The sequence below is a fragment of the Lepisosteus oculatus genome, chromosome 2, assembly GCF_040954835.1.
Source record: "Lepisosteus oculatus isolate fLepOcu1 chromosome 2, fLepOcu1.hap2, whole genome shotgun sequence".
Classification (NCBI taxonomy): domain Eukaryota; kingdom Metazoa; phylum Chordata; class Actinopteri; order Semionotiformes; family Lepisosteidae; genus Lepisosteus; species Lepisosteus oculatus.
The window spans coordinates 51,407,527-51,420,037 of record NC_090697.1 but is presented as its reverse complement, the minus strand read 5'-3'; the positions used below and the strand labels follow the sequence as shown (position 1 = coordinate 51,420,037).

Genomic DNA, 12,511 nt, shown 5'->3' with positions numbered 1-12,511 from the left:
TTCATTACTGCTTTACACAAATTGCATTTTACATTCAATGTTTGTAGTTTAGCCATTTTTACATACTGTATGTTCCGTTTTCATTCACAAAGAAAATAAATAATTATAAATGTAAGTTAATATCTAAAGTGTGGGTATATGAGCTATGACTGAAAATGGGTAATACCAGAAAATGACTTAACCAATGTAACATTTTTGTACATTTATTTTGTAAACACTTTTATACAAATGGTGTGCATAACGCGGACAATATAATGTGTTTGCTCACTGTTCGGGTTGTATACTGCCTATAAACATTGACACGTATACAGTAATAATACAAGGTACAGACAGTGTTTGCTGGAAGTTCACGACATTTTTCTTTCTTTATTGATGTCCTCACAAGTTCATCACTTCCTTTGTAGTAACCCAACAACAGTGGGTACAACGTTAAGATAACTATGCTAACATGGGGTGTAGTTAGAAAGAGTGTAAACAATACAAATACATAACAGTTCTCTTACTTCTGAATCAACCAAGGTTTTACACTAAACTTATCACTGTTCTAGCTTTCCCACTATCTCGACCACCACACGTTTGACCACTCATTATGGTTTCTCATTTTACGTAGCTGCGTAATTCATCACTCAACTTGCCCTTTCCGGGGCACACCACGATCGGGCAGAGTTAAACTGAGCCAGCTAGTCAGGAACTAGCTCTATTTCAAAAACTATGATGAGCCAAATTCAGGTTGGCCGAACCCATGTTAGTCAAGGAATACCTGCAATAAGTGCATGAAGTTAATGAAAGAATGTAAAGACCTATCTTAATGTCACAGTGACAGAAACTGGATTTCCTGAAACAGTATTAAATTGATGGAACCACAGATCAGCAACGACACTAGCACACAAGGGGCACAGAAACCACCAAACTGCCCAAGAGTGGCCATAAATCACTGCTGTTCAGGGCCTCAGAGCTGTACTTGAACAACATCAGAAGCTATACGCGTCTCCTACAGATTGATGGAGTTTATACTGACCAAGAATACATGAAGTAGCTGTACTCTTTTATACCTTTTAAAGACCAAGCAAAAGAAAAGAAAAAGTTCCTGAAAAGGGAAAAGTCCACATAACAACAAAGAAAGGACCAGCAAGTGCACACCAGTAAAATGAGTTCATTACAATGATGGCTCATCTCTCCCTAACCCCTTCAAGACAGGAACTCAACCATGTTCTTTTTAACTGCCACTGCCTCATGGCCTGAAGGCAGAGTGATGTCTTTCCTTATCACAGGCCCATTATTCCTTCACGTGTCATTCTGGTTTGTCTTAAAATCACAGACAATTTAAATCACAAGTGAACAGAATATTAAGACAGCTTTTGTGTTCATGGCTATTGCCACAGATTTCTTTTCATCTGCTTAATTAAGCACGTAAACCAATTACTCATATTTACACCACAGTTTATTCCTTGCACGTCTACTTGGACTACATTGTTTAAAATTAGAGCAATCTTCCAGTGGTTATATTACACAAGTATACAATTATACTGCAGTATTACAGTACGTGGTCTATGTAATCACAGTCTTTTGTGGGGTGGCTTGTAATTGCAGTCACTTCACATTATAACTGCCTATAAACATGCTGCTAATGACGCTACAAAAATTTAAAATAATACATATGGTTCACACAACAATCTAGGGTTTTGTTACTTACATAATAGTAACCACTATTGTAACCACTGTATTGTAGATCAACTGAATTTATGCCATTCTATTACCACTTCATAAATATATTTCATTCATGTAACAGTTTTGAATGCCATTTGCAACCTCTGAAGTGTTGCTGTAATGGATTCTCTAAAACTATTCAATGTCACTGCAGATGTTTATACCCTCATCAGAAAGAGATAATGGATACAGAGAAATTTGATTGTTTACCACAGTATAGACTATAACTAGAAAAATCTGCAAAAATTAGTATCTGTACATTTCCTAAGCTTTTTTTGGCCTCCAACCAATACAAGTATTCTCAGAACTAGTTTTCAGTCATAAAGCAAAAAACAAATGTTTCTGAAGGTGCAAAAGGTTCTCCAAAGAGGTAAACCAATACTGTAAAATGCAGCGTACCATGTTCAATTTTGGTCACCTCATTGCAAAAAACAATGCTGATGTAGATTCAGTCCATAGAAGAGAAACTAGATACATTCCCTGACTTATGAGTAATGCCCTACAATGACAGGTTAAAGCTACAATGAAAGCTTTTGGTTTTTAACATAGAAAACTATTAAGGGACCTGATACAAATACTCAAAATCCACAAAATAATTTCACACATTACAGTGTAATTCTTTCATCAGAGAAACATGGATGAGGGGATAGAAGAATAAACTACCCAGAAACACATTTACAGGAGGTACGTATTTTCACAAAATGCTCTAGGTATATAAAACAAGCCACCCAGTCACATTTCTAAAGTTAAAAGCTGGATTTTGTCAAGGAACGAGTGGATGAGATTGATGGATTAATTTGTTAATAACTAACAAAAGGCTACATGAACTGGATGACCTCCTTTTGTTTGATAAATTCTTTTGTAAATTTGTAAATTCTTAAAACTATGGAACAGAGAAGAAGAGCATAGTTGATAGAAGGTGAATGCCTACTTACTAGTGGAATAGTAACCAAATTCTGGATTATTATAATAGAAATGACTATTCAATACATAATAAACAAAATATAATTAAATTTGAGAAAGCTATGGTTCCTAGCACACAGCATCATTGCTTTAAAAAAAAAAGAGTGCAACCTAGACAATGACAGTTCTGCAGCAGTGTCTGCCCAATTAAAAAGAAAGTAAAAGCTTTGCTAGGGGACAACCAGAGTTAAGCTTATTCTCCTGCCTGACAGAACTGAAATCCAAGCTCCAGTTTGCAGAAGGACACTGTAGCTGCACAGTGCGAGGCCTCGGATCATATTCTGTCAACGAGCTTTTATCTAAGGCAGTCAGGTTCACAGACTCCCTCCGGTACAATGCTCATTCCCCCGAAAAGTGACATGTTCACAGATCCCTGAACCATACATTAACTCCCTTGCAAATAAGGAATGCATCCTTTAATCTAAACACACTTCATGTGTTTAGTATAAAAGGCTCTAAACCATTCCTGTCACCATTCTTCTCTGTAAAGATTAGACTGGGATGGATCCCTAGAGCTCCTGCTGCCCTTCAGCAGCAGTAATTAACTAGAGAAATACACTTTAGGGCTCTGAGAAATATGAATATCAATTAGAGGCCACATAAAATATGTGGGACTTTAAATATGTACGTCTCATTAAACAACAGGGATGTGTGATGCTAATTTTCTGTGGCCTGTATTGACTGTGTGCTTCAGAAACTGTTCCAACTTAAGAGTCCACACAACACTGTAATTTTACTGTGCATCATTAAACTATTGACAGAGGGTAATGGCTTCACAACAATGAACTGGACCAGTGTTGTTCATAAAGGTAGACATCAGTGTGCCAAGACAATGTTCAAACCTTTTACTTACAAAAACATAGAAAAATAATCTATTCCGCAGTTTTATCTACAGGACCACATTTTCAAAACAAGACTTTCAAATCATAGAACTATATTTTTATGTATGTTACACAAGGGGAAATAAAGATCCTTACTGGATCACCACAGGGTCCTGTGCAATTCATGCAGTAAAATATTTGACTTTGAATCAGTCATCACACAACTGAAGTTTAAACACAGCTGTGAAAATAAAATACACAGCAGATAATCACTCCCACTGCAGAACAGATGAGCCATGACAGGCTTCATTACTGATGTTATTAGAGGATTCTTTGATATTGAGGGCTTTGCAGCAAATCACATTAAAAGTAAGGTCTCAGGCAGCTTTAATTGTTATGCAGTGACATAAGTCTGTATCTACACAAGAAAGAACAACACTACTTCTTGTTGAATTAGCAATTGTGGTGCGTTAAGAAAAGTTTTTAACCTATTTCACAATTCACTACAGGAATAATAATACAGATAAGAATTTCATATTTCACATTATAGTATTAACTTCAGTTTTCTGGCACAGTTGCCAATGAAACAGTATGACAGGTATCATCTATGGTAAACAAATCTACTCATTACATGTTAAAATTCTGCATCAATCGACTCACACTGGGAGTTCAGTAAGTTTGCATCATGCAATTATGTTCTTTATTCTACCTACTTCACCTGCTACATAAAACCGGAGTAATTGTCTACCCCCAAAAGCCTCCTTTCAACAATATCTTTTTTTCAAATGAAAACAAATTCTGCTGTTTTAGAGGCACCTAGCTGCAAGCCAAACTAATTTGTACTATGCCAAATATAAAGATAGCTATCGGAAGAGAGCATCCATCTGCGTTCGTCTGCAATGATCCATCACAGCAGGCTGCAAAGGCTGCCCAAGGGTGTTAAATGAATGAAGGAAGACTGCAGAGCTGACGACTCAACAGTCCTAGCCACAGGCTTTTCCCCCTTCAACCCCCTGATGTGCACCAGGTGTAAACTGAGAATTGACACCTGCTTCAAACAATCAGCATAGCTGAAGCGATTTCAACATGGAAAACTCAAGCTCTGGATAAGCTTCTGATTCACTGAACAGAACAAAGATGCAAAGCTGGATCTTAAAAAAATATTACTTTAACCTAGAGACAAGACTACCACAGAGGGATTAAACACAATCCTATGACCAAGATGCTAATTCTTCCATCCTTTCCCGTGGAACCTCCTTGTCACAACAGTATTGAAAGCTATAAGATATAACTTAGAACATAAGGAATCCCTGAAAGACTGTAACCTCAAAGCTGACTTCTGCTCATGATTAAAAAATCCAAACAGAAAATGGTATAAACAAATAAGAGTTTGCAAAAATAGAATTATTTTGAGGCTGTACTAATACTTATGAATTAACAGTAACGTAGGATTAATCATCAGTGATACAGGTAGACAGCACTTTAAGAGCATCTTTCAAATGAACCTGCTATGTTGCCAGAATCAAACAAGCATGCCACTGAAGTATCAACCAGTGAATATAATCATAGTATTTCATTTAATTTACTTGTGTTGACAAATTAATTTGCAGCTGCATTTTCATAAGACATTTGAAAAGGACATTTGACAGAACAAAACTTAATGATATGCATATAGTCCAAATAGGTATAGATGAAAATGTTTTTTTGCCTTTATTTAAAAGAAACATTCCTCGCTTAGATGGGATGTCTAATAATTTAAAGTGTGTAAAACTGTATCCAAACCAGACTGAAACAAACAAGAGATCACTCTAACTCATTTATTTTTCTCACCTTCCCACGATTTCCTGTCAAGACAACTCAAGGTGCCACAAAGTAATTCAAGGTACTGTATAAAAAGTTGGTTCTTCCTGAGCCTCACTCACCTTGCACAGCTTCTGATACCGTGGTGAAGAAATAGCCATCCTCTGCAATCGATGCAAGAAGACCACAACTTTTTGCAGGGAGGTCCTCACCACAGCCATCATTTTAAGTTTGCCAGACTTCTGGAGGCTCTTCTGAATTTGCATTATAAACGGACACCGTCTCTCATTTCCTCACAGTTGGGTGACGACTCACTCCCTGCTCTGAGCATGCTCCACTCTAGCCACCCTGAAGCCCAGGAGAGACTTGGCTGACAGGCTCAGTGTCCCAGAACCAGTTTCAGAGGTCAGCGTGCCAAGAGCAAGGGCAGTGTGGTCCCAAACGCTGCAAACGCAAAGAGTGAGGACCGAGAGGAGAAGTTGAGCTGCCGAGAGATAAGCTGCTGCTCCCACTACTTCACAAGTGTGCGCTCGACAGCAGGGGAAGGTTATTAATTGAAACATGAAGGCTGCAGAAACAAAGGAGTGGTCCCCTGGGAAACTGACTTCAGCGCATCACCAGAGTTCATCCCTGGCAGCTGCTCTTTATTACAAAAGACGGGATGATATTAATTCTCCTCCTAGAAAGGATGGCTTGTGAGTGCTTCTCTCCGTCTCTCCTGGACCTAATGCAGCTCTGACACAGTTGCAGAGTGAGAGCGTGCTATAAATCTAAGGGAGAGAGAGAGGGGTCTCAGCTCTCATTGCTCTGGCTATTCACTGAGAAACACTAAATCATTCATATGCAGAATCTCCACCTCCTGAGAAGAACGTTTAAAATGACGAGAGGATTATTGTATTTCATTACTCGGATGACCTATAAATATGGAGCATGACAGTCACAACAAGCTGAAGGATTTCCACATGTGGTTCTGAGTATTTGTTTTCTTTATAAAGGACTTGTCAGCAGGTCTAAACACACTATTAAAAATGTAATGGATAAGGTCAAGTAAGGCACTTTGCTTTTTACCTTTTTAACCATTACTTTCTTAAAGCAGAGCTGTGCCTTTTATTTCATTATTTCTCTGAATAATTACTTGACTACTTTTGTGACAAAAAAACATACTCCCCTTGTGCTTTTTATGTACATTACGCAACAACGTTTTACCTTATTATTACTAATTATAACCCAGGATTAAAAGCTGCTACGAAGCTTTATTGCTGTATACTGAAAAGAGTATAGCCTGCTATTATTAGGCTATACAGAAGACATGAAACAGTGTATTCAAGATTTGATAGTACATGGTAGTACATGTGATAGTATTTAAGGAATGCTGCAGTGCGTTACTTAAAGCATACAAGTAATAGTTTCTGTGATAGGAAAGATAAACGGTTTGTCTCCCTTTGGGTTATAGAATATCCATTCACAAACATGAGACATGATCTTTTCCCAAAGAGTTACGATCAATGGACTCTCTCTGATGGCCAGCATATGAAATACCGGGTTTAATTTTTGTACCAATATAAATCTCAAAAATGTTCAAGAAAAAAAAGTTTTCATTTTTATTCTTTACTCCTATTTCATTTGAACGCTACATATAGAAAATCAATCAAATGCTCAAAATTCTGAGAGCTGTCTCATATTTTTATGACTTTCTGAGAGTAATGTATTACTGAATACCAATGCCAACATCACCCTCTGCAAGACAAAACACCAGACATCTAAACAAATAGTCAGATTCTGACAAAAATAAAACATGACCATATACACTTATATAATCCAGTTAAGTTAGAGAGGGAAGACAAATATGATACAAAAGACAACTACAAACTGGACTAGTATATACTGTATATAAATCTACAAAAGCAAAGATCCAAACTTGGTATTACATTTTATTTTGAGATATATTGCTTTTAACACTATTTTCTAAATGAAAAATGTTTACTTAATGCAAGCTGTCTGTTTCTAAGTGTCTGAAAGTTGACCACAAAGGGAAAACCTATATCTATCGCCCTTAAACTGACGAGAGTTACAGTAATGAATATTTTACATACAGCATTTCATTTTTTGTAGATCTGGTGCTTGGCCCTACTCATTGCATCAATCTGTGAACTTTCACACTAAAAGATGCCTTATTCAATACTTCACACCTACATTGAAAAGCTTAAACATAACCATAGGCTCTTTTTGAAAAAATGCAATGAAGAAAGCATGCAATAAACCGTTGGTAAGAGCTTGGATCTTATACAGCTCTTCGGAAACACAGTAAAACCTTAAAGTCAGTGTTGAAAAACAAAATCACTGCTTCAACAGAACACAAACACAGTTATCACAGGTTGTTTAGTGGAAAATGTCATCAATAAACCTCAATGAAAAATAAATCACAAAGACCCTGTATCTACACTAAAATAAGTACTCAACTTCACATTCAACTGCACTGAGAAAAAATATAGGAAAATATTTTTTTTAATGTTCAGATTTAAATTATTTATTTTTAAAGGTTTTTCTCCATATAAACCACCCTAATTTGACAATGCCTGGCAAGAAAAAAATAAACTATGTCCAGTCACTAGAGAAAATCACACCCCACACACCATGAACTACTTTTGAAAACTGATAAACATAATCAATGTTCTGAACCAAGTCACAAATTAATAAATGAAAAAAAAACAGCTCGGTGCGAGATTACTTCTCCCTCGATTTTAAATTAGAACACCAAGTAAGCAGGTAGGCAAAACCTTAATTTCAGAACTCGGATTAATTTATTAAGTTTATATAAATGTTTGAAAAAGAACTGAATCTGAAAGTTTCCCCTTTCATATAGCACCATTTACATAGTCTATATAATAATTGTTTTGTCAAAATAACACATTTTCATTTAAATTCTTAAGTTATTGAAACTTTTTACTTCAATTATAAACTAGAAAAGATATTTTTTAGCGCAGCCTGCAGAGAGCTTACAGTACATCCTTACACAAAGAATGTTAAAAACAGATCTATGGTTTGTGAAAGAAGACACTGTCTATAAATGTACCCCCCTCACAAAAACATCCATCCATTAACTTTCTGACCACTTAATTCAATTCAGGGTTGAATGGGAGCCAGAACCTATCCTGCAAGCAAGCCTGCAACCAACAGGCTCAAGGTGGAATACACCCTGGACAGGATACCACAAACAAACATTGGGAGAACATAAAAACTCCTCTCAGAACATCAGGACCCACTTATATGGGAATATAGTCAGGATTTTTTATTTACATTTACGAAGTGTTGCTTTCTTAGTTGTGTTTCTAGTGCTGCCCCAGTAGAATGTCTTACATGAAACGATTTCCTAAGAACAAATCTTGTTGCTGCCTTTTACAAGTTTGCAATGTTTGATTCTGGTTTGACTCTGGCCACCTAAAACTCGACTTTTTGTGGGATCTTGTAGGATTTTGTAGGATCAACCATCATACCCTCATATTCAACACACATCTTCACCGAGATACTTCTGAAGAGGCGTCTCCTACCTCCAGCTGACTCCTGAGGTCCTTGATGCGAGCACCGTCCTGTGAAAGGTCCTCCCTCTGTGAGGCGTCTGACAGCATGTTGGCCGTGGTCTCGGCCTCCGGCAGCCACTTGAGGAATCCCTCCAGTTCCCTCAGCGATCCCTGGAGGGACTTCATCTCCATATCTAGGGAGCTCTGTCTGTCATTCGCTCTGAATGGGAACAGAAGCACAGGACAAGGTTTCAGACCTCAGCAGAGTATTTTGGGGCTTTCTCAGCAGTGCGATTGGGTCATTTTTCTAGTTCCCTCTGTATTGCCTTATAAGTTCTTAAATCAAAGTGGATACACTTCTCAAGAGTTTTGTTAACTTGCTATGATGAAATGTTAGGTTGCTGAGTAACTTTTCTGAATTAAGCGAAGTGCTTTGAATCTGAAGGGGCTCTCCTAATGCACAGTAGTGAATGGAACCGAGGATGGCTTGTTTGCATAGACCCCAAGACCAGAGACGACACAAGGGAAAAGGTCTAAAAAGGACTGGAAGTTAATTAGCACAAGTTAATTTACCCAAAGAATTTGGATGGGGATGGTGGAGGGTAAATTGCTTAAAATCGAGTGACAAAAGCACATTGTAAATCTAAACTAAAAAAAACATTTACTGTATTAACGTACTTGCAACAGCATGCCCAAAGAGATGACATATATTCATTTTTTAATATGAAATCATTCTTTTGAAGAGATATTAGGTTGGCACACACCTACACAACTAGCCCACCAAGTCCCTGTCAAGTGGGTACATTGCCCAGCTCCCACAATGAGAAGCATTGTTTTGCCTTTTCCTGGCAAATCAGGAGTTGCACTGTGATTCACATAACTCCTACATCCAAGGCATCAAGTACTGTCCTTCCTGACAGTTTTGTACTACTATTGACTTAACGTTTTACCCCTCTCTGGTTCTGCCAGTAGAGAATGCTAATGACCTGTATTGTGAGACTGTTTCTTCTACACTTCCCAAAGTTGCTGCCAAGATTGCAGTGGTCTTTGATTCGGATACTAATTACAGTTTGATATATCCTGCCCTAGGGCCAGTTCATCTTGCCAGCTCCTGTCAGTCTCTTCACTCTGCACATCATATTCTGCTGTGTTGTTCCCCATCCAATTCACTCAGCTATTCTAGGACCTTGGATATCCTTCTCTTCCAATGCCACATGATGTAAAGCCAAACATCCCAAAGAGGCACACTTTTTGCAGTGTTAACCCTTCACCTTCCTGACTCCCACGGGACAGTGCTATTGAAAAAGTCAGTCACATCTTTTAACTTCTGATCTTTCTCCATCTTCAGTTGCATTTTAAATTCTGGTGGTGAGAAGGCACATCTTCAAAAAGGTGGGGTCAATAATCATCTAATAACAGCTATTTTAAATCGACAAAAACATATTGCCAGCAAGCAGGATACCAAGGGGATGTTTCGTTTGTATTCAATCAATTGTACAGGCAATATACTAGATTCTAAGAGTCAGTATATTAAATGGATGACATGAAAAAAAGTGTTCCATATCATCCCAGCAGCTAAAAAAATAGATTTTAACTACACAGCTATACTGTGCATGAAACAAAAAAAATCAGACTTACACAATTAACAATTTGGAAGCTCACAAATTATAGTTTCTACGGCAGGCCATAGAGGTAGACTAACAAAGGATGACTGAACATAACACTGGGAGATTGCATCTAATGAGCAATGATAAAACAGCACTATTACGTTAATGACACAAGGGAAGCACAGAATGCCACCATTGAAGTTGGAACTTGTTGTACTATTAACAGTTTCCAAAAAAGCTAATGCTACCTACTGCAATTTCACATGCTCACTCCCATTCTCTAATTTTCACATACTCTAATTTTTTTAATGTAATTAAAATGTCATTTTTTAAACCTTTATTAAACCAGTTGAGATAATTCAATGGTAACCTTAGAAGTGTTCAACTAAACAGGAGGGGATTTACTGGAGCAACATGAGCAAAGCACCTTGCTGAAGGAAGAAACCCAGGTGCTGGACACAAAATCCAGAGATCCTGATCCCTCAGTCCTAAATCCTCTTCCCCCGTGCTGCCCATTCAATACATGATGATCAATTCACAAGTCACTGCCCACATCCAGACACACAAAGACACCTGTTTCTGATGGCATCCCAAGCTGAAGTATGTTTGTCCATGATCTCCTTCACCTTTCTGGTGTCATCAGAGGCATAGTCACGGAGCAGCTTGCTAGACAGATCATTGAAGGAAGCCACTGTAATCTGCCCCCTGTTCAAATCCTGCAAAAATATCTGTGAAAACATTAAAAACAATGTTTTTCAAGGTTTCATCCTCATTTGAATTATTTTAATCCACTACTGCACTAATCAGCGTTTTACACTGATATTCCCCAACTTGGTGTCCCTTCTTTCTGAAATGAAAAAACTGAGTATAATCACAATAACTGCAAAACCTTTCAAACTATTCAAACGTGTACAGTACATGCTCAGACCATTAATGCTGCACATAATAGTCTGTGTTGCATGTTCAGACTGGCCCTCCCCTGATTTAAGTGTGATGCAGGCACCACCTGCTGTTCATTTGTGGTATTTTCTTTAAAACATCACTTGTAACAGAACGTTACATCAAGAAATTAAGAAAAAGGCCCACTCTTCAAAGTTATAAACTGAATTTATGGGTGGACAATCACAAGGCTCAAAAAAAAGCTTTATGTGCATCTCTAATTATGTAAAACAAATACATAATAGAAGAATAACTTTTTTGCAAAGCAAAAATTAATACTTTTTATTCTGCAAATGCAGGACAAAAATAAACTCATGTCATGCAGTGAGTCTGCTGTGTTTCAGTTCTGCACAGTCCAACCTTATTGTCATTCAGGTGTTTGGTCAGGGGTTCCCTAGATGCCTGCAACAGGTTATGCAGGCGTGCCTCATTTTGTCCAATGAGAGCCATAACGTCTCTCCTCTGGTCTTCCCACTGGTTGCTGTCAGTAATCATCTCTTCCAGCTGCTGCAGCCTCGCTTCCACGCCATGCTGAGTACTGTCCCACTGGCTGCGCACTCTCTCCACTGGGGAAAGACACAGAAGACTAACTGCTTGTGCCAGTGTTCAACACACCTCCTACCAACAAGCTCAAGGTTTACAACAAATATGGCATTTAGACTGGGTTTAATTTCTGAAGGTCAGGATATCACTGATTGAGTTTCTAAGTTATTTTAATTTATTCACTACTGCATTTAAAATATATTGAAAAATAGAGCACTTCCAAACAGCAAAAAAATCACCATCTAATTCTTGTCAGGAAAAAGACATTAGTCAATGCCACTCCTGAAAGACACATGTTTTGAACCAGATGCAGATGTTTTCTTGTGGATTTTCTGACACATAATATATAGCCAAATTTGGCTTAGTCCAGCTGCCCAAAACACTAAAAGCATGAAGGCGCTATTTTATTGATAAGTGGGTTTTTAGTGTTTTATTGATAAGACATTTGACTAATATCCAAAATTAGTCAAATTAATGTTTCTAAAAATCTACATGTATGTTTATGATGCTCAATATATGTTTTCTATTTCCTCTTTTGAGGCTTTACTTAGTGCTGAATTCCAAGATGTATTTCTGTGTTTTCCAAAAACATTTTTTTACACAACTTTTTGGA

At 37.6% G+C, this 12,511-nt stretch overlaps 1 protein-coding gene across 9 annotated transcripts in view; it reads right to left on the bottom strand.

Annotated features, from left to right (window-relative positions):
- Positions 1-12,511, bottom strand: part of utrn (utrophin) — a 292,295-nt gene that overhangs the window by 179,956 nt on the left and 99,828 nt on the right. For all 9 annotated transcript variants that reach the window (XM_015347666.2, XM_015347699.2, XM_015347693.2 and 6 more), the window contains 3 exons: positions 11,716-11,921; positions 10,990-11,144; positions 8,840-9,029 (listed from right to left, as the gene is read on the bottom strand). In XM_015347666.2, the coding sequence (XP_015203152.2) occupies positions 8,840-9,029; positions 10,990-11,144; positions 11,716-11,921 (551 nt within the window). The remainder of the gene's footprint in view (positions 1-8,839; positions 9,030-10,989; positions 11,145-11,715; positions 11,922-12,511) is intronic.